At 34.5% G+C, this 21,403-nt stretch overlaps 1 protein-coding gene across 13 annotated transcripts in view; it reads left to right on the top strand.

The window, feature by feature from the left end:
• LOC132204753 (forkhead box protein P1) overlaps positions 1 to 21,403 on the top strand; it is a 241,170-nt gene that overhangs the window by 122,553 nt on the left and 97,214 nt on the right. For 7 of the 13 annotated variants that reach the window (XM_059633481.1, XM_059633479.1, XM_059633485.1 and 4 more), the window contains exon 1: positions 18,651 to 18,880. In XM_059633481.1, coding sequence (XP_059489464.1) covers positions 18,851 to 18,880 — 30 coding nt within the window. In that variant the 5' untranslated portion in view covers positions 18,651 to 18,850. Of the gene's footprint in view, positions 1 to 2,649; positions 2,687 to 18,649; positions 18,881 to 21,403 lie in introns of those variants that run through there. The other 6 variants (XM_059633487.1, XM_059633486.1, XM_059633488.1 and 3 more) reach the window with 2 other exon arrangements.

The following is a 21,403-nucleotide window of genomic DNA, read 5'->3' as shown; positions in this document are numbered from 1 at the left end:
AGCAAAAAGCAGCTTTTGTATGAAACTGCGCCGCGCTTGTAGCACCTACAGCTCTGAAAATATATAATAATCTCAAGTCCTTTGTACCCTCCAATCTGCGAAAATGGATCAGCAGAACACATCAAGGCGAAAAAAAAATGAAAATTTTCATTGAAAAATAATATTCCTTTAAAAAATTTATTTCCGTTACATTTAAATTCTTCTCTTTATAATTTAACAATGCTATTGCCATTGCTCAATATATGCATCATTGCCCAATATTGAATAACACAAGATTTATAAAAGTTAATATTCAATATAACAGCTGCATTAATTAATATTTACAAATAGATTAAATATTATGAAATGTAGTGAAAATTAAATAGATACAAAAAGTGATTGAAAAAGACTTTTCAAGCTTCATATTAGATTCATGTATCAACTTTATCAAGTTCAAGATATTAAACACTGTCTATGATTTTTTACTTGTAAATTAATTAACTGCCATTTGAGATCGTCTTAATATTAATTATGTTTTAAAAGCTTATAAATCTGGTTTATTTGCTCATAATTAAGCTGGAAATCTTTTGTAAAACAAATGGTTTTTATAAAAATAAAAACACAAAATTAAATTTAATAAATTTAAAAAATAAAATACAAGCAAAAGTAGAAAAATTAAATTAAAATTTAATTATATTTTTATTGCAATTTATGTGTTTTTTATTAAAGTGGTTAATTATGTATTAATTGCTGTTATTTTTTATAGTATTCTTTATGTAAATTCAAGATTTTTATACAAAATCTGTACATTTTCAGATATTTATCCTTGATTGATTGATACTTGAAATTTAGAAATCAAAAGTGGATTTGTCCTTTTTTAGTTTGTTGCGTTAAATTCAAATTTATTACTTCTCTGTTACTTCAATAGCTTTTAGATTCCCATACATAAGTTTATATTTCCATTACTATTCCAAGAGAGTAAATATGGAGTATCACATTATTTCACGCATCACTTCATATAAAGTGCAACAAACGACACAGCAACTAATCCAAAACGCAGGCAATTTCCGCCGTCCCCATGATTTCCACTCACATTCGGGCCATTCCGGCGCTCGCAATTTTATTAATTAGAGTGCCAGACAATTATATTTCGTTTACACGAAAACGTCTTGAGAGGAATAACTCGCTGCGAAGAAGTAGCAGAGATTTGGCGCGTGTTGCGCGGGCGGCATAACTCGCAGGGGCTCCCCCTCCGTTAATGAGCCGGACCTGACCGAAATTGCGAATTAAATCGGCGGCCGCTTTTTGACGTCGGCCCCTGGGAAGTTGCCCGCTCTCTCTAATCCGGGGCGAAACTATGCGCGGCGAAACATACATTTGGCCCCTCGGCTTTGTTATTGCACGCGTGCGGAATGCCTATATCTCCTTGTATAATAACACCTTGGGCTCTATCTTGAGAGCAGCGCGAACAATATTGCTCATGGTAAGGAGGTTGCTTGTGTATGCAAACAATATCGCTCTCCTTGGAAGAGAGAGAGAGAGAACATCTTTCTCCGCGTTTATACCTTCCAATAAATATATCAAAGTTGCAATATTGCAGCCCCGAGTTATGCGGGCGAGAGGAGAGAAAGGCTTGATAATGGAATTAGACTGCCGTGTTATATTATGTGCAGTACATATTTCGTGGCCGTTTGCTCATAGTTTCGGCCATTGTGCACGCGCCCTTGAAGATATTGCTTTCCTGCTTTCGCGAACCTTTTCTGTCCGAGACGGTTATTTACTGCCCCGAAGAGAGTGAAAATTGAATTTCCAAGGAGCTGAGCAGTTAGAAAAGCGTTTAATGTTGAATGAAAGATGTGGAGATTGCTTTTGAACACAAATTAAATAATAAATTATTTCGTAAAAAGTCTTATTGGACACTGAAATTTAGAATAAATTATATAATTTATTATAAAATTTTGAGAGTTATGTTTGTTTAAACATCAACATTTTTTAAATTTTATTATTAAGAACTTCTTTACAATAAAATATTGAATCAACAAATTAAGCAATAATTTAAAATTATAATTAATAATAAAATAAATAATAGGAACTCGCAAAACTTAAATTTAATTGCAATTTGAATAGAATGATTTATAATTATTTATTTGAATATAAATTGCAGTGAATCTGGAATTTTTTATTTTAGAAGTTGAGACAATTTCCAGCTAATGGTGGTGCCGTTTCCAACAATTACTTCTCTATTTGAGGAATTTGTTTTTCAACAATTGAATGTTGAATGTTAGCATTGGGATTGCAGCAATTGGAATAAACTACAATGAAAATAATTTAAAACCTCCTACAGCGATAACTTTTGAAAAAAATTTTATGAAGAACCAAGTAACTGGATTCCAATGAAAAGTATTTTTTCCAGGACTTAAAATTGAGGCACTATCGAATAAATGTTTTAAAATCTTGCAGTCCAGTAACACGGTTCTTCATTTAATTTTGAATTGTTGTCTTAGGGAATTTTCAGCATATTTTAATTTATTTCAATCCACTGTTTTTGTCCGAAAGAGGCTTGCTTTTACTTTTTTTTTTTGTAAGGAATGGCTAAATTATACAAAATAAAATCCTCTTGTCCTTGAGCAATTTTAATCAACAACAATGCTCTCTCTCTTCTGCTTTCAGATGGCAACACAATGACTTTTCGGACTGAGCGTCGCTGGTGAGTCGCAAAACTTTCCTTCTTTTCCTTTCCGCAATAATTAATTCCTGCCGGCCGTGCTAAACATAAAACAAGCCTTGAGCGAGTTTGGACTGAAAACGGACACAAGCAGGGGTAGTGCAGAGGCCGGCATTGTACAAGAGAGCGGATCCGTCCCAAACGCTGTCTGTAACTCCCCTCGCGATTATTTATCCTAGCTGCTTTTTTTCCTACTTGCATCTCTCGGAGAAGTTTCGACCTGGCATCTCTCGTGAGTAGTAGTGCGGACAGAAAAGGGCGGAGTGACAAAAGGGCTATACACAACCCTACTAGGGCGGGTTCGCGCATGCATGCTGCGTCCTCCCTCTCGCGAAAGCGCCGGCCTCGCGCCAGCAAATACGTAAGACCAACAAGCAACTCTCTCGTCACGTGCGAAATTACATATTTCCACAGAAGAAGAAGTCGGTGCGAAATTAAAGAGAGATGAGGTGCAATTTGGCCTCCCCTGTGTGGGTGTCACGGTCGCGAGTGGCCACTTAAAGCGCCGCCGATTGATTTTCCTCCACTCGTGTGCAGCTGATGAAAAGGGCGAGAGCAAGTTGGGTTGAAAAACTTTGGCCAACTTTTGCGCATATGTGTCTTCCCTAGTTTGACCTCCATTCGTGTCTGTCCGCGTTTTGCGAACCATTCTTGCTTATTTTGGCACTGCCGGGGTTCAGACAACTTTTTAAAATAGACTTGGAGTAATTCGTTGAAAAGCGCCTGAAAACAAATTTGTCTGCAAATCAATCACATTACGCAAAAAATCTCCATTATTCTTGAAATTGATTGCTCTCTTCATCCGTCTCTCTTTTCAAATAATTCCATTTTAAACTTTGAGACAATTTTGTTATCAACTTTATATATTTTTTAATAGATCTAGTTCAATCTAATTATAATGGTCTTGTGTTCTTTGTTTCATCCCTATTAAATGAAAAAAAAACTAGTTGAGATGAGGTTGTTTGAATGTTTTTGTTTACAAAATTAATTTATAATATAAATTTAAAAGTCATAATATTTATTTTATGAAACTGTCAAATATTCAGTATTAATTTATATATTATATTATTATCATTTATTTGATATTTTTAATTTTAAATTTAAAAAGTTCATATGTACAATAATTGTAATACTTTTTAAAGCATTAGTATTTGGGACAACAATACATAATATAAAAAATTATAATACAAAACCACAAACTCAAAGAAGAGATAATAAAGCGACAATTAAAATTAATTAAATATCCTCTTTCCGGTTATTGCACATATTTTTTAATTGAAAATTCAAAATTCTTAATTTTAAATACAAAGATTTTTGACACATCTATTATAACCGTCATCTGAAAGAGTTCATAAATTATTTTTAACCAATTTAATTTAATGAATGAAATTTAATTTGCTAATTGTTTGAAGTTCTAGTATTCAAAATAAGAAAAATAAAACTATTAATACATTCTTTTCTGCACACTTTCCACGCCGACGGTCGTCCGAAGGAAATTGTGCCGCTCAATCCACTTTCTCTTTCTCAACTTTCCCGAAATGTAATCTCCATAAATTCCGAGACGCGCTTTTCGGCGCCGCCGGCACATCAAAACTGCGCCTCGGCTCTCCGCACCGACAGAGCGAGTTTGTCTATTTTCCGAGAGCAGCTCATTGTTATTAACTACCGCGCTGTAGTTATTTCATCCTTTACAAAGCGCAATTTGCATTTCATGGCAACTTAACGATCTTAATTAGCAGCAAGCATAGCGTAGAGGTGAAGCCTAGTGCGGCGGAAAATGTGTGTGTGTGTAAAAGTAGTCAAGACGCACGCACTCGCCGCCGATCTTGTAGAGGAGAGAAGATGCGCCTCGCTCCGTCCTGTTATCGAAACGATAAAATTTCTTGGCAATCAAAGAGAGGCGCAAAGACCGAAAATCTCTAATTATTTTGTAATTTTCTAATTTAATTCCAAATTAATTTCCCCAAACATTTTTAAATTTCTTACTGAAATTTATAAAAGTTTTCAAGAAAAATATTTTGATTTAAACAATTATGTAAAAAAATATTTATATAATTACTGAATTAATTAAACTGCGCAAAAAACATTCACTTTTTGCTTCTTTGTCAGTTTTTCTTCATTTATTGACAACAATTATTAGAACGTTAATTAATTTTTTATACTGTGAACATTCCTATCAAATCTCTGTAATTACAATAAAAAATTCAAGAATACATTGCAACCTGTTTTCCGATTGATGGTAAATCAAGGCAAGTTTCCCTTTGCGTCTCTCTTGCTGTAAAATACAGTGCTTGGCACCGAAACTCTCGACCGGCGACATAATTCAGCAAGACTCTCCACGGCGGCTAATGTTGCGTTAATCCAAGTAAGAAAGCAGTGAATAAAAAGGGTTGAAGGAGGTGTACAGGGGAGTCACTCCCTCGAAAACGTACAGACAGACCGCAATCTTTTACCAACACGAAAGCAAGCAAGGACCGACGAGCCCCTGGAGGATAGGCAAGCGACGCATCAAGTCGCTCGCTTTGAATTGATCGCCTTTAACGCTATTAGAAGAAATTATGGAAGCAGTCGAGCGCCGCCGACCCCGAGGAGTAAGAAAGAGAGAGAGAGAAAGTGAAATTATGGAGATTTCAAAGACTTCGGAGAAACAGATTATTATTCGTGTGGGACAACTTTTAAAAAGCTTTTGCAATCTGTTCAGAATCAGAACCTGGCACCTGCAATAATTGAAATATTTGAAAGTTTTAGGAAAAAACTACTACAAATAATTTCTTTTCGCTTAAATTTATGGATTCTGTCCAATTTCTTTTTATTTTTTCAGATTACATTTACAAAGAGATATATTATAAAAATTTACTGGATTAAATTCACAAAATAAAATCATAAATCATAAGCTTGTAGGCGATAACTTATTGGAAATGTTTAACAAAACTTTATTCCCAAGCGAAGAAACCGCAAGTTTTGTATGTTTTTGAAATATTTGTATGTTATATATTATTTTTATTATTTTTATAAAAATGACTGGAAGGATATAAATGGTTTAAAAACTAAAAATCTAGATTTTGGCATTAGATTGTTAAATAAATAAATAAAATTTGCAACTTAAACTTTCCCCTTTGTTTCAATTTTTAATGCGGGGGAGAGACTTATTTGGAAATCTTTCCATATCTCCCGAATAATTAAACGGAAGCCGTGTGATTTAGCGTGATAAGCAAATCTGGTCATTGGCGCGTGACGTTGTAACTTTTTGAGTTTCGTTATAAATTCGCACCCCTTCCACGGCATTACGCAATTATAAAGCGCAGGTCAACACGGCGTTGCATTTATTCACAAAAGCAGGATGAAGGCGATGTGCTCTCTTTGCACTTTTCCTCTCGCGCTCCCCCCGCAGCAAGAATTTTTTCACTTGAATGCTCCTGCGCGCTTTATAATAATGCGACTTGCTCCATACACGGTGTGCAAGATCGAAAAAGTCTTGTGTGTGTGTGGAAGTGTACGCAGCATAATAACATTACACGCACCAAAAGGGGAAAGGAAGAAAGAGAGACGCACACATAATGCCGAAATTTATTGTTTTAATTTATTTTTATGGGGGGTGACTTTAAAAATTCTTATGGTCCACTTAGCCGCTGCTTATTCTTACTCTTTTTAATGTCGCTCCTTTTCCGAGGCCATTAGAATTATTATTTTGGCGGTTGCAAAAAAAGCGGCAGATTTATTCGACGCGCGGCCCCTTATTACTTTAATAAGTTCATAAATTGTAACGACCGGACAACAAAAAGAGATCGCCAGCATATATTTAGTTGCAAAAAGGTGTTTATTGATGTCTCAGTAGGGTAACTATACGCCATTCTTCGACATATCAAGAAAGTTTTACAATAACCATTAGCTTGGAGAGAGAAACTTACATTATCAGTTGATTACAAAAAATTAGTTGAACACTTGAAAAACCAGAAAAAACACATTGATTGGGCAGAAAAACAAAATTTAACTTGAATTCAACACTTCGGCTGTCACTTAATCGGTTTCAACATTATCTTGAAAGTTCGTATCAAAGACTATCTTCGCATGATTCTCACTCAATCAGTCACTGTTGCTGCCAACACTTTCGCTGCTGCCACTGCTGCTATAGTCATCTGTTGATAAAGCAAGTACACGTTTTATACTAGGGTCCCTTTTCCATTCTCTGACTTCTTGTATGCTTTTACCCCATTTACGAGCTGTTAATTCTGTGTTTGACATTGACCTTGATTTAACTGGGGCCATTGGTGTGGATACCTTAATCATAAGCTCCGCACGAGGCGAAATGGGCAAATTTTGCGGGACATATATTTATTAAAATTTTATCCACGAAACGGTCGAGGACCAGCGGAATTTTAATTGGCGCGGTTAATTATTTTGAGATATCGGCCGGACCAAAGTGCTTATGCGTACGCGAATTTGCATTCTGAAAAGGTCACATTCCCTCACGGAGCGACTCGGCGACCGAAAAGAGCTAAGGAGAAAAAATTAAGAGCGCCTGATGTCACGTGACGTGCACAACCGCAGTGCACGCGTGCAATGCAGGATGCATAACCGCATCTGGCAAGAAGTTTGATAACCCATTTGAAAATAATTTATTAATTATTTCAAAAATAGTTAACAAATTTATAAAATAAAAATGTATGCAATCACTCTTTTTTGGGGTTACATTTTTATTTAAAATCATAAAAAACCAAACAAAATATAAATTGAGTTTCAACTAAAATATATAACAATACAAAAAATGTATTGCAGTAAATTTAAAATAAAAAATTAGATATTCATAAAAAATGGCAATTAATTTAAATTAAAATGTATTTAGACTTAAGTTATTAATAAAAATCATACCGAAAAATATAATATAAGATAAGTTTCAATCTTAATTCTTAAGGAATCAAATAAATATGTGCAGCAAAAAATAAATTTGATAAACGGGCTAAATTTTATTGATAGTTTGATTGTTTTTTTTTAATTGAAAAAGTTCCTTTTACCGATAGTTGCGATCAAAATCTGCGGCCTTATTTTGTGGACTAAATAAAAATTGAAATTCTTACTTTTCAAATTATAAACAAATTAAAACTCTTACATATACCATCTAATGTCTATTTTTATTGATAAATAAATATATTATATTAAATTGGATCTGAATCAAATAATAATGTTACAATTTTTTATTTAAATAAACTGTTTTCATCCCCAAAGCCCATCAGAAATGCAATAAACGATGCAAACCTTTCAATATTTGCATCCATACCTATGAGGTTTGCATTGGCAGCACTATAAAATTTTAGTCAAGCAGCACTCGGCGCCATTTCAAACAAACCCATATTTTCCATACATAAGAATGATGCTCGGCGCGCGGAGGTGTTTTACATACAAAATATCGCTTTTTCTTTCTTTCTCTTGGCTGCTCGGCGGTGCAAGTCCCAGGCGACTAATTCCACTCGGCAAATCCATCATGGAAATACGTACGTGTGCCATATTTTTATTCGGCGCGGCCCCTGTTTGTACATCGAGCAGAAAAAGGCGCAGAGTCGCAAAAGGGTTCCGAAAAGCAGATGATGCCGCTCTCGCTCTTTATTTGGAAAATATATATATATTTCAGGCTTGCGCGCCAGATTAATGGCGGGGGAGGAAATTCATCAGCTAAGATTCGCCACTTTGGCAATTTTTCACGCGGCCAAAGGATTATTATTTGCGCCGTGTTGCTGTTGCGCTGCTGCGAGTTTTCTAATTGCTGCATGGAGATTTCGACTTTGAGTAATTTGGTAATTTGTAAGTGGAGAGACGAGAGCTGTTGCTGCGGGATGTTACCAAAAAAGTGAATTAAATTTGAGAAGTGTCTGAGAAAAGTGAAATATGTATGGAAACAGATTAAAGATTTACTCTAAGGAAAAGGAGATTTTAATCAACTAAAATATTGTTATTTAACATAAAAATAATTAAAGTTATAAACCAAATTTTATTTAAAATTCTCTGTTTAACTTTTTCTTTTTCAATCCTCCACTTTATAAATACAAAAGAAAAGTGAAAAAATGTCTTATATTATTTTTTATATTTGATTTAAAATTCAGTCAGATGGTGATTATTTTTTATTGTGATTCAAATTTTAAAATTTGTTTTACTATCACTAAAATTAACCATTCATTTAAGTTTTTCGTCTATTTTGAGACAATTTTGAGAAAATTTTACATTTTACTAGCGAATGTTAATCTACATTATTCTTACTTTCATAATTATTGGTACCAATTTAATTTCAACATGACTTTCGAGCATAATTTGAGATTTAAAGACTCAAATTATAAAAAAAAAAACATTAAAAAGGATTGAATAATAAAACTGTGGCCTGGGGGTGCTTATTATCTATGAAATATTGATTTTGATTGTTTTAGATTTAATTTTACTTGATTTAATTTAACAAAAACGATTTCTTTATTATAGTTTATTTTTAATTAATTCCACAACTCAATTTGTAAAAAGTATTAAATTCTCTCCCCCACTTCAATACTTAAATTTGTAGCTGTTTTTGCTTGATGAACCTCACAACACAGCAAACACAAATTTCAAAGCCCCAATTCGCGGATAAAAAATCTCAAGAGCATGAGCATCTCCTCGTCACTCAAGAGGATGTATCTGTACTTTTCTTGTCAAAAACCTCCATCCGGCGTCTTCACCCTCGCTCTTTTCGCGAGTAGAAGAAAGTAGAAGAGACGCAATAAGTGATGAAATTAATGGCTTCTCACACCACCGCACCCGGCACCATCAACCCCAACGAACCCTGCCTGCTGCATTGTTTGATAATTTTTTCTCAATATTAATCGCGTGTCAATCATTTTCTAATATGCCACCGCGCAAAACTTGCCCCCCTTCGGGAAGATCCGCTTGCTTTATTGTGTTATAAACTCTCGCTGCTCTCAAATTTGATACGCCTCGGGAAATTTATATAAAAAGAAAAAAAGTACACCCGGCTCACGGCGAGGGTGGATTTGCAGCCAAACTTTCTTTTCCTCTTTCTCCGCCCCCGATAAATATTTCTTCATAAATTCCAAAGTGTATAAAAATGGTGCACTTTGCGCGCTGACACCTTTTTTATTGTTGGCGATAAATATACCCCGTGCCCAGGCCTTTAAATGGTGTTTTCTTGTACACATTTCAAGGAGAGTTATTCTGCTGGACCACTGGGCCAGCGGACACACGCGAGTATGATTTATTCCGGCGAGTGGAAATTTTTTATATGTAATACGGCGTCGAGTGTGTGCTTTATAGTGGGAAAAATTGGCCCTTTTACGCTGCGCACGTCGTCGCGCTGTGCGAAAAAATTGTTTAGTGGGGCGGAATGGTCGCTTTGGTGCGACGTGTCAATCAGGATTACGGCTTAAAAGGGCTAAAAGTTGAATTTTTTGGGTCAGGAGAAAATTTTCAGCCAATCAAAGTAAAATATTTTCAAATTAAAAGTAAAAAAATAGTTATTTAATAAGGAAAATATTAAATTCTGCATTAAACAAAATGACAAATTTACTTAAAAAATTAAATAAATAAATAACAGTAAAATTAAAAAGTACAGTTGGTACCCCTGAAAACTGAAATGGGTCAAAATCAAAGAACAGTGGGAAATATTAGTCTTAAATTCTACTTTTCGTTAAAAAATACTATAACCCAAGGCTTTTGATTATAATTTTAAAAAAATTTTAAATGTGAGTTCAATTCAATTCACTTTTTATTTTTCTTCAATAAGTTACAACAGTCAGTTAAAAAACAAAATGTTTTGGGAGAAAATATGTTTTAATAATTTAAAATTTTAATATTCTACTGAGATATAAATTTCGACCTATCAGAATGGTTCTCCCCTCTCCTTTTCATTGCAGCCAACAGAAAAATGTTAACAGAAAATTAATCACTGCCAAAAATTATTCATGGAAGTGAAACCTAACCCCATCTTTCACTCTACAAAATTTTCCAATCAGCATCGACTAATTAACGCGAAAGAGAGAGTTTTGTTACTTTTACAACAATAAAACAGCCGCCCTCATTTGCGCGACTGGGGGCGCCTTTTTAAAAGTCTCTCTCTCCCATCTCATTTGCTTTTGCTGATCAACTTTTGGCCGCTCGGAATATTGAATATTCATGATAAATTTGACTCTTTCAAGAGCGCCCGCCGCTTAATATAAATAAAAAAGGAAAGTCCCCGCGCGTCAAATAAACTCGCTGCTGTTCTCTTTTCGGCGGGGCGGCGAATATAAAACGAAGAGAGCAAAAGAAAAGAGAGCGATTAATTCTATCTGTATAAATATACACGCGCGTGCCGGAGACAGTCAAAAAGCATAGCATACCCCCTAAAAATTATTGATTAAAACACACTGCGTTTAATTAGCTAAAAACGAGAGACGAGCATCAAGCGTCGGAAAAGAAGGGAGGGAGAAAAATAACAATAATTGCGAGCCGCACTTCTTTGCTGACTCGACAAACCCAAGGGTGTGTGTTGGAAAAATGGCAGACTTTAATGAAATCGATTTTAAATGTGACGTATTATTATTAATTATAATTTTTAACACAAAACTTACAAGCTTAAAATCAGCCACAGACCATTTAAATGTACTTAATATTTATAAGTTCTTAGAATTATAAAAATTTGATAATATTTTAATTTGTGAGAATATCTTGCTCCTAGCTGGCGAGTTTCAACTTTATGATTAAGTTGCAAAGTAAGATATCTCGATGTTCAAATAACTGAAAGCAAAATGTTTATGTTAAAACTTTCACATTGACTTTAAACGTCAACTTTTTTATATTCAATTTTCAAGCAGCATCTGAGCATAAATGTTGAAAATTTAAAAAAATTTAGAAAACTAGCAGGTGCTTTGTTGTTTTCAAAAGTTGTAAGCTTTGATCCATGATATAATAAAAATGATTAATATCCAATCGACAAGATAAAATGAAAACAGCACTAAAGCTACATTGCAACAAAATAACAAAATTTGAAACAAAACAATCTTATTAGAAGAAATTACTTTGTTATAATTTTTAATAAAAAAAATCGGTAAAATGAACTTATTTGTATAAATTTCTCACCAATTAGGACTTAAATTCCACTGGATCTCGACGCTCAAATATTTAAAATCCGGGCTATTAATTTTTTGTCAGACATGAAGCCCTTTTCTCAATCCCCACTTCTCTCTTTTTTTCTCTCGCGCGCCCCAAATTGGCTTTTGCCAGAAAAAGGGGTGAATATCAATTACTCTCTCCTTGGCGAAAAGATGTGCCACAAAACACACTTTGCCGGCGAGCAACCCCGGTAATTCAATTCTTTGTCATCCGCCTGCTCCGGCACAGTCTCCCGCGCATCACACAAAAGCTCCTCCAAGTTTATGGCAGGGAAATATATTTTAATATGAAATGAGGCTTCAGGCAAATACGATTATTTTGCGGTGTCACTCTCGTCTCCCGACTGATTCCTCATTCAAGTCATAATAATCAGAAAGACGTGAAATATTAATTAAGAAAAGAGAGGAAGAGCGAGACAGAGAGAGAACGACTCGAGACGCGGCTTTGTTGCAAAGGAATAAAGAGAAAGACTGTTTTCTGCTGATAACACCCGATGGAAATTGCGAGACACAGGAACAAATTTCACGCTACACTTCACGGTAAATTAATTGATCATTAAATTCAGTATTTACAGAGAAAATTCTGATGTTGAATCTATTCTTAGTACAAGGAAAATTGGCATATAATGTTTGTAAATAGAAATGATTTAAGAAGACAAATAATTAATATTAATTCACAATTTTAAAATGCGACACACAATTTTTGGAATTATTTTAGAAAGAAATTTAAAATGATTGACTAACCAATTTTGTTTAAACTAATTATTTAAAAAATCAGTGTGTCATATGAAATAACGAGCATTTTCGGCGGTTATAGAAAGAACATGCGGGGCCAGTCGTCCTCTCTTGCTTGGTATCGTCATCTATATTTATAAAGTTTGTTTGTGCTGCATCTCTTGAAAGAAGAAGCGAGAGGCGTCCGCGCGAGTTTTCATTATTTTGTGAGTAAACATCGCGCGCCCCGGCTAGAGCTTAGTCAGGGTTTCCTGGAAATAACATCACGATGGTTTTCTGTCCACACCCTAACCATAAACACCCATCAACAATGTTGAGATTTGTGTCTGGCAGACCCCAAGACCAGCACACAAACCTTGAAAAAAGGGCACCATTTCCATTTGGCGAAATCGAAGAAAATATTAAAGTCACAGAAAGTTTAAAAAAATATATTTATGGTTTTAATTATACTTTTTTAATATAATTTTTGTAATAATATTGTTAATTTTTTATTTAAAACATTTTATAAAATTTTTTGTCTTGTTAAAACATTAAATTGTATTGTATTTAAAAAAATCAATTTCTAAAAGTTAGAAAAATTACGTGGTTAATAAAGAAGGAAGAAATTAAAAAAGAGATAAAAATTATTTTTTATTTAAAATCACTGACCCTAAACTATATTATGAATTATAATACTTAATGCAAAATTAATTCTTTTTGCCTCATATGTTTATTTTATAAAATTTTACATTGAACGGGTTGCAAATAGAGTCTGTAATTAAATCAAATAAACATAAATAAAATTCCTGTGCTGAAATTAGTCGGTCTTGAATCTGCAGGTGATTTTTGTACTTCGTTCTGGGAATGCGTGCAAAAACGGCGCCGACAAATATTAAATTTCCAAAGGCTCAAAAGGAAATTCCGCCTGCGGGCTGATTACAGGAAAATGATTTTGCGGCGAAACACAAACGTGTGTGTAATGTTCTCGTGCATGTTATGAAATGAAAAAGCTATTGGAAGTGCAAATAATATATCCTCCCTCCGCCCGTGTTTGCACATTGTTCGCTGCCACATGAAAATTGCTGTCAATGAAAATGCTCTGCAGCTCTTTCTCTCTCGCGCTCACCAGTCGAGGATTTTTGTGATGTGCAAAACAATATGATGAGAGAGCAGCTAGATGCAAGCAGACCAGCGGATGAAATAATAAATTTCTCCTGCCGATGGCTCGAGGCTCGGATGAGAATGGAAGTTTACAATCAAACAGCAGCACACACTCGCTAAAGCTGCCAGACGCTTTATATATCCGTGGATGAATATAATATAAAATACATGGTGAATAAAGGCTGAAGGGCGAAACGTCTGCGAAATAATTGTTTGGGGTTGGAAAAAAGAGGGTGGAGAAAAAGGGACAAGCGTCTCGGATATTGACGATTATGAGAGGGAAAACGGGTTGGAACTTCAATAATCAATCAAAAATGCCGAATCCGAAATGTATTCATTGGAATTTGGAATTAAAATTAGGTCTTAATATTGCTAAAAAATTCCTAAAATATACAAAGAGTGGAATGAAATTTACAGAAAATTCACCTCATACTGCAAAATAAAGTGCAGGACAACAATAATTTACATTTCACAATCGTTGGTTGTAAAAGTCGAGACAATTTTTTGAAAATTCTCTTCTATTTCTTGACAATGCTTTGAAAATAAAATTTTAAAAAGGAGCAATTTCAAATTAATTTTTATGATATATTTTTCAGACACTTTTTGGCGCTTTTTGGTTTTTTATGACACATTTAAAAATCAGGTTTATGGCCTAAAATTCAGCTACAAAATTAATTTTGCAAAAAGTCTAAAAATTTAACCAAATTATAAACAATTATTTTCATAATTTGTTTTGTTTTTGGTAAGTTTGAACAGTTTGGGACTTAATTTTGATGAAAAGCTCATGATTTTGTGAACTTCATTGCTCGCACGTGTCATCGCTTGACTCATCGGCAACTGACTTTCATCTTTTGCACAGTTTTTAATTTAAATTTGCAAACGCAAGACGAAACGAAGTGGTGGAAATCCAAGAACTTAGGCGCCAATGGACCTGCAAGCGAGACGCGAGTCTAATTTTCATGCTCCCAAGGATAAAAGCAAAATAATAGCGGCGCTTTGTTAATATTTTTGTTATTGTCGCGTAATTCGCTGATGGAGCGAGAAGAAGAGAGATGGAAAGCGTGTGTTATTTCAGGCGGGAGTACTTTTTGATTTGAAAATAACAGCGAAGTCAAAATGAAAAACAAGTCGGCGCATAGAGCACTCACAGTATTTATTTCAGACGTTGTATTTTCCCTCAAATTCTGGCCGGAAAAAGGACAAACCATGATTAATTTCATTAGAAATCTAAACGGATTTACAGAAACGAAGAATCTTTTTTGATAAAAAAGTAAATAATTTAGTTAATTCATCCAATGCGATTTTTCCCTGTTGACTTGACATTTTTAATAATTTTTTATTAGCTAAAATTTTAAATATAATACAAATATTAGAGTAAAAAAAACTGGTCATTTATACTATATTTGAAAATTCTCTCTTTGTTTCAAAAACTCTCACACTTTTGGAAGAGAACAAAGTTTTGCCTTGAGCTTATCAACGAATACATTATTTTCGAGATGCGAATGAGAGGTGCATTCAAATGAGCGCATCTCACCCCTGCGCACGCTGCAGCAGCCAAATAATAATAAAATATATATCGCGTGCACTTGCGGGACCCTCGCGCGGAAGAAAGCGAGAGCCGCGTCATATAAAAATAAAAGGCTGATTTATTTTTCTATTTTCCTCCTCCCTGCCTTTTCTCATCTTAATAATTCTGGTCTCCGCTTTCGGATCGTTATTCATATGCAGAGAGAGCAGAGGTGTTATCTTTCCGCTCAGTGCATCTGATGAGGAGCAAAAAAGAAAGAGAGAATGAGAGCAGAGGCTCTGATGTAATAATTTTGGCATCATGATGTACACGATTTGTGTAACAATCGCCATTCTCTAACAAATATTTTTCCTTTACATGCTCTGAATGATTTCATTATGCTGGTTTGGATTTTGATCAGAATCAGAAATAAAATGTAATTGAAATATTTTTTTTTCACTTGTCTGTTTCAATAGAATGTAGATATGTCCAATTTGAATCTGGTTTGTCTAAATGATATAATTATTTTGTTGAAAACCAACAATTCCGACATGGCAGGCTACATAATAAAGCTGAATGTATTCATTATAAAAATGTAATATATGATTTCCATTAACTGTTAGACTTATATTTTAGAAATTTAACACATAATTTTATTAAAAATTCAGGAAGATACTCAGATTGCTAAAAAAAAGCGGAGTATTATCAGGAAAATATAATAAATACAACAAAATAAAATTAAATTAAGAATTATTAATTTTAAATAGATAGCTATGAAATTTAAAAATGAATAAAATACCATGTAGTATTAAATTTTACATACAAATAATAACATTTTTTTAAATATTAACAATTAAATTTTTTTATAATTAAAAAATTGATAAAGTAAATAATATTACAATGAAAATAGGTTGATCCAATGGAGTCTCTCCAATTCAACTTTCTTTTCTTTTTTCTCTCCTGTGATTTCCAAGCGGTACAGAAATCAGAAAATGAACAAATTGTGATACAAAAGAGATTGAGGTGCGAGGTAGGGACAGATGAGAAATGACCACGCGCCATGCGAGCGACCGAAAGTTAATCTTGAGCAGCCGGATGGATGCGAAAAGAAAGAAAGAAAGAGGAGTTCATATAGAGAGAGGGTTGCGCGGAGGCGAAAACGCAGCCCCTTGCATGCGGCTCAATACAGGGGTGGGTGGGCCGTCGGTCGGTGGGTCTGTCTCGTGTGTATAAATCTATAGAAAGAAAGAAGTTCGGGGGACAAAATTAAAAAAGACAGGGTAGTGAGAGAGGGAATGAATGAATATCTTAGAGAAATAATAAAGGAATGACTTTGAAAGCAGCCTTTTGTGTTTTCCCGCGGCTGCATCTGAAATAAATCTCAGCTGCCGCCTTAAGACTGCTATTCCTTTATCATATAAAAATATATTGTGATTCCGTATATATTATTAAAAATATTTTATTGCCCTAAGAGGATGGGGTTCTCCCTTTTCCATTATTTTTCTCGCTATTGTGGTTTGCGCATAATTAATTAATTATATATCGCACCAAAGGGAAAAAGATTCAGGAAAACAATAAAATTCAGGAGAGGAAAGTGACTGGAAGTGGGATTGTGTGTTCGAGAGGAAGAAAAAAAAGATTGAGCTGCTGCGGGCAGGAAAAAGTTTTTTAGAGGCTGTCAACTGCATCTCACACCGCAACCAAAATAAAAATATTTAAAAGATTTTTTTATCCTTATCGTCTGTTTCCTGAATAGGGAAAATGTGGTTTCAAATATTATGTATCAATTTTTTTCGCTTTCCTGTCACATTAGTGAACATTATTATTTTAAAATAATATCAAAATCAGATTTTATAACCACAAAAACCTCAAATTAACGGTTAAAAGCGGCAAAAAGCTATTTTTATTTTTATTTAAAATTTTTAATTGATAACCAAGCCCTGCAAACCTTTGGAAATTTATATGGAACATTTATAATCATTATTATTTTAAAATTTTTGATGTTGCAAATGCAAAGAGGAATTAATTTGTAATTTTTATTTGTTACAATTACGCTTCAAATTTTTGGCCTGACATTATGTATATTTCAGAAAATATACTCAGATTATTTTGTTTAATTGTATTAATTTCCTTTTATTTGCAGCTAATAGAGCATTTTATTTTCTAATTAAATTTTTTAATATTTAGTTGGTCAACTGCGCTTATTTCAAGAGTCATGTCTCCCTAGCTTAAAATTACAAATAAATTATTCCGAATTATTCAAATAATCTGGAATTCTATTGAATTTTGGGAATGGTTGAAAAACAAGGAAAGTGAGCACTGCTTCTTTTGTGCGCTCAAAAACTCATTTCAGTGTAAATTCGCCTGAAAATACAATACATTTTTTTCTGCTCGATGGTCTACATTTTCCTCATTCAAAAGATTGGTCACCCCTTTCAAGTGCTTACTTTTTATGTTATGTAATTATATGTATATATCAAGTTTAAAAAATTTTATTGTAATTTTAAGTGGTGAAAGAAATGGTGAAAAGTTTTTATTGAAATTTCTTCAGTTTCTCAAAAGGCACTACAGGAATACAAAAATATTTATTATAAATCAACAATTAAATAATATAACATTAAAGAAAATTCAGATTTTATAAAAAGTAAAAATAATCAATTTTAATTAAAAAAAATAAAGAACATAATCAAAAATATAATAAATAAAATAATAAAAATTTAAATTCTAGTGTTGTTATATTTTTTTTAATTAATAAAAACCAAAGAGTTAAAATAATGATTTTACGTAAACGAGCTAAAATTTTTGTGGGATCCATAAAATTTCAAAATTTTTCTTTTTTTGATACCAAAATTAATCCTGATTGGAAAAGTCAGCAAAATAATCATTGTTGACCTAAAATACTTCTGGTTTAATTGTTATATTTTATGGTGTTCTTCCTTAAAAACTTATTTTCACCTTTGTCCACTGTTAGAAATACCTGAAATCATATACCAAAACCAAAAATCTTGAGTATGTCAATTCGTATTGGTGAAATGTGAAACATTATCAATTTTTTGCCCAGAATTTGAATTGAAATGAAATGAACTAACAATAAATATTAATAATGGCAGTTAAAAAGATATGTTAAATGAATTTAGCATTGCTAACTTTGCATCACTTTCAGCTCGCACACACTTTTCTTATATTTTGCGATTCTCTCGCGCATATGCATGTGTGTGTACGAAAATATCTGCGGAGAGAGAAGAGAAGAGAGAGAGAGGGAGGAGGGGCTTGGTTGTGTGTGTATCCAAACTGCTGCACATACACACAGCAGCACAGCAGCGGCGCGGCGGCGGCGGCAGTGGCGGTGGAACACAGCAGCCGACGTACGTACGAAGCTTCCCCGAGAATTCTCGACCCTTAACGATACTAAAACATCAGCAGGGGTAATCAAGGGCGGGGTAGGCGGCAGGGAGGGACTACTTTTCCGCGTGTAGCCAGCGCGCGCGAGCCTCCGAGCAAAGCAGTATGTACACACTCCATCACCAGCATTCATCAGCAACATAACACAACAAGCAAGCGCTGCCTCACCAGCCCCGGCTCCTCTATACAGCAACCCCTGACGCACGCCGGACACCCTGTTCACGTCCAGGACACCCTAACATGCTCGAGCCCCGCTGGAGACCAGTCCAGGTAGGACCCGTTCGGACACCTTATTACTTTTTGCGGGGGAGGGAGGGGAGTCGAGTGTAGTCAGCCCGGGGGCCGCGACGCCGGGCGGGGGTCGAACGGCTCCCACCACCCACCCCCCGCGGACCCTTACCTCGGAGCACCGCTGACGTCATCGAGGCACTGTCCAGACTGCTCGATTTTTTTTATTAATTCGCTCGTTATCCACCTGCAGATGATGATTTGATTAGAGGAAGGGTCATTTGTTTTTTTAAATTTTATCAAGTTTTTGCAAAATGCTCTTCAAATAAGTTTCTCAGGTTGGTGAGGACTTGGCCATTTGAAATTTCAATCAAATATAGAAGTTCAACTTGATCTCTTCAATCCCATTCATTTACTAAAATTTTGTAGGTTTTTCTTTTATATTTTTTCAATATAATTTTGATAATTTTCACTCTTCTTTCCTCCATTAACATTGTGAAGTGGATTCAAAATTGATCTTGAAAATTTTTTCAAACATTAAATGAATACAACAGGGTGAATTTTTGCAACACTTAATCGACTTAATCCTTATGAACCTCCTTTTGCAAAAAGAAGTCTTCATCTCAAAAGGTTGGGATTTTTTTATATACTGCATATTTCCAATATAAGCCAAAATATGCTTAATTAAAATTCTTTAAACAAGAGTTCACCTTTGTGACATTTTTCCACATAAATTTTCTTATAAATAAATATTTTTCAATTTGAAGCACAATTTATGTCAATTTCTTCCATTTGAAATTCCGGTATTCATTAATTTTGATGTGATTAAAGAAAATTAAGAGATTTCTTTTTTTTTTCTTTCCTCTTATCGACGAAATACGCCAAATTATTAAAAAATAGGGCAGTTGATCGATTTGACTTGTTCTCGTACTTTTGTTTCGCCGCGATTAAATTTTCAACGCAGCAGCAGCCGGCGGGTGGCTGTCGCGTTTGTTGTTGTTTGTTTGTGTAGCTGGGCCGCCTATAGCTCGCATGTGTATAGTTGTTTACGTGTTTTGCTGTTTATTTGCTCAGCGGTGCGCGCCCGCACAATAAAGTTTCATACAAATATAATACATTCGCGACACGAAACGATCACGCGAGCGAGAGCGCGACGAGCCGAGAGCGCGGGGGCTGCTGCTTTTGGGGCGGCAACGCGCTCGCTACTGACTCGGCCTGTTTACGTCCACGTGCTTTTGATACACAGCAAAACAGCAGGGAGAAAGCAAGCAACACAACAGCAGGGGAAATACGCGGCTCGAGTGCGCCCTAAACAGGCAGACACCCCCGCCAGCAGCCAGACTCGTTCTCTCCCGATTTTCCCGAGTCTCGCGCGCGTTCCGACAAGTTTGCCTGCCGGAAAATCGTCCGGGAAAGAGGGAAATTCTCGCGATTCTTTTCTACTGTGAGTACCAAAAAGTATAAGAAAAATTTTGAGATTCAATTATACAACGAAAGTAAAAATAACTTAACTTCTAAAATAAGATTTTTTTGCTATAAAATGCACAAAATTATTATTTTATGACCTGAAATTGATTAATATTAGAAAATTGGCATCTTTTTAAAACCTTGTTTCATTTAAATATTGTAAAAATATGACGCTTAAGTTTGTTCTATAGATAATTTTATGTATTGATTTCATTTCAATTGTGCCTTTGCTTCTTCAAGTAAATCATTATTGAAAATGCAATTTTCTCTCACTTCATTTTTGTATATTGCTTAAAATTTAAAAGACTTACTTTAAAATTATCTGAAAACGTCTATAAATAATTTTATTAAAGAAAGATTTTATGTTTTAAAAAAAAGCAAACTTTTATTTTGTTAAATTTAAGAATTCAACTTAAAGCTACAGATATTTCAATTCATTTGAAAGCTGTAAAAATATTTATTTTCTAATTTAGAATTTTACATCTTTATTTAAAAAAGGAGATTTCTGTCAAACAACAAAAAGTATGTCTTTCTTCTGTTCCCTCAGCACAAACTCATACAACTTCCGAATCTCGTGTGAAATTCCTGTCTGAGAGACAGATGTGCCTTCTCCGTTCTCTCTTCTTTGCCTATATTTTCATCCGAAAAGCCGCTATATATGCGCTCTGCAGAGGCAGCTTGCAATGCAAATGCGGAAATAATCCTAATCTATTTGCTCCTGATTACTTAGCATCTCCCCCGTAATTTATGCAACACACGTAAATAGTGATGCTCACACACGTGTACATGCGGAGAGATTCGCCAAGCAAAGTTTGGTGCGTGATTAATTGGTTTTCTCGGAGATTCAGCGCCGGACTTATTGGAATGTTTATCTCCACCCCCTTCAAGGAGGGCGATAATTAATATTTGGCCACTTGGTTTGGCACATAAGGGTCGTTTACCCTTTCCAAGAATCATAAAAAGTTAAATTAATTAATAACTAAATAATTTTTTTGAGCATGAATTTTTTATAAATGTCTCGTTGTTCGCGTTTGCGATTTTGAAATATATATTCGCGTATCCGACGCTAATTAGAAGCCGAGGTTTTGTATTTTGCGC

The sequence above is a fragment of the Neocloeon triangulifer genome, unplaced genomic scaffold (genome assembly GCF_031216515.1).
Source record: "Neocloeon triangulifer isolate White Clay Creek 2 clone unplaced genomic scaffold, ASM3121651v1 ptg000022l, whole genome shotgun sequence".
Taxonomy (NCBI): Eukaryota; Metazoa; Arthropoda; class Insecta; order Ephemeroptera; family Baetidae; genus Neocloeon; species Neocloeon triangulifer.
Note: the sequence above shows the minus strand (reverse complement) of the source record. Positions and strands in the feature narration are given on the sequence as shown.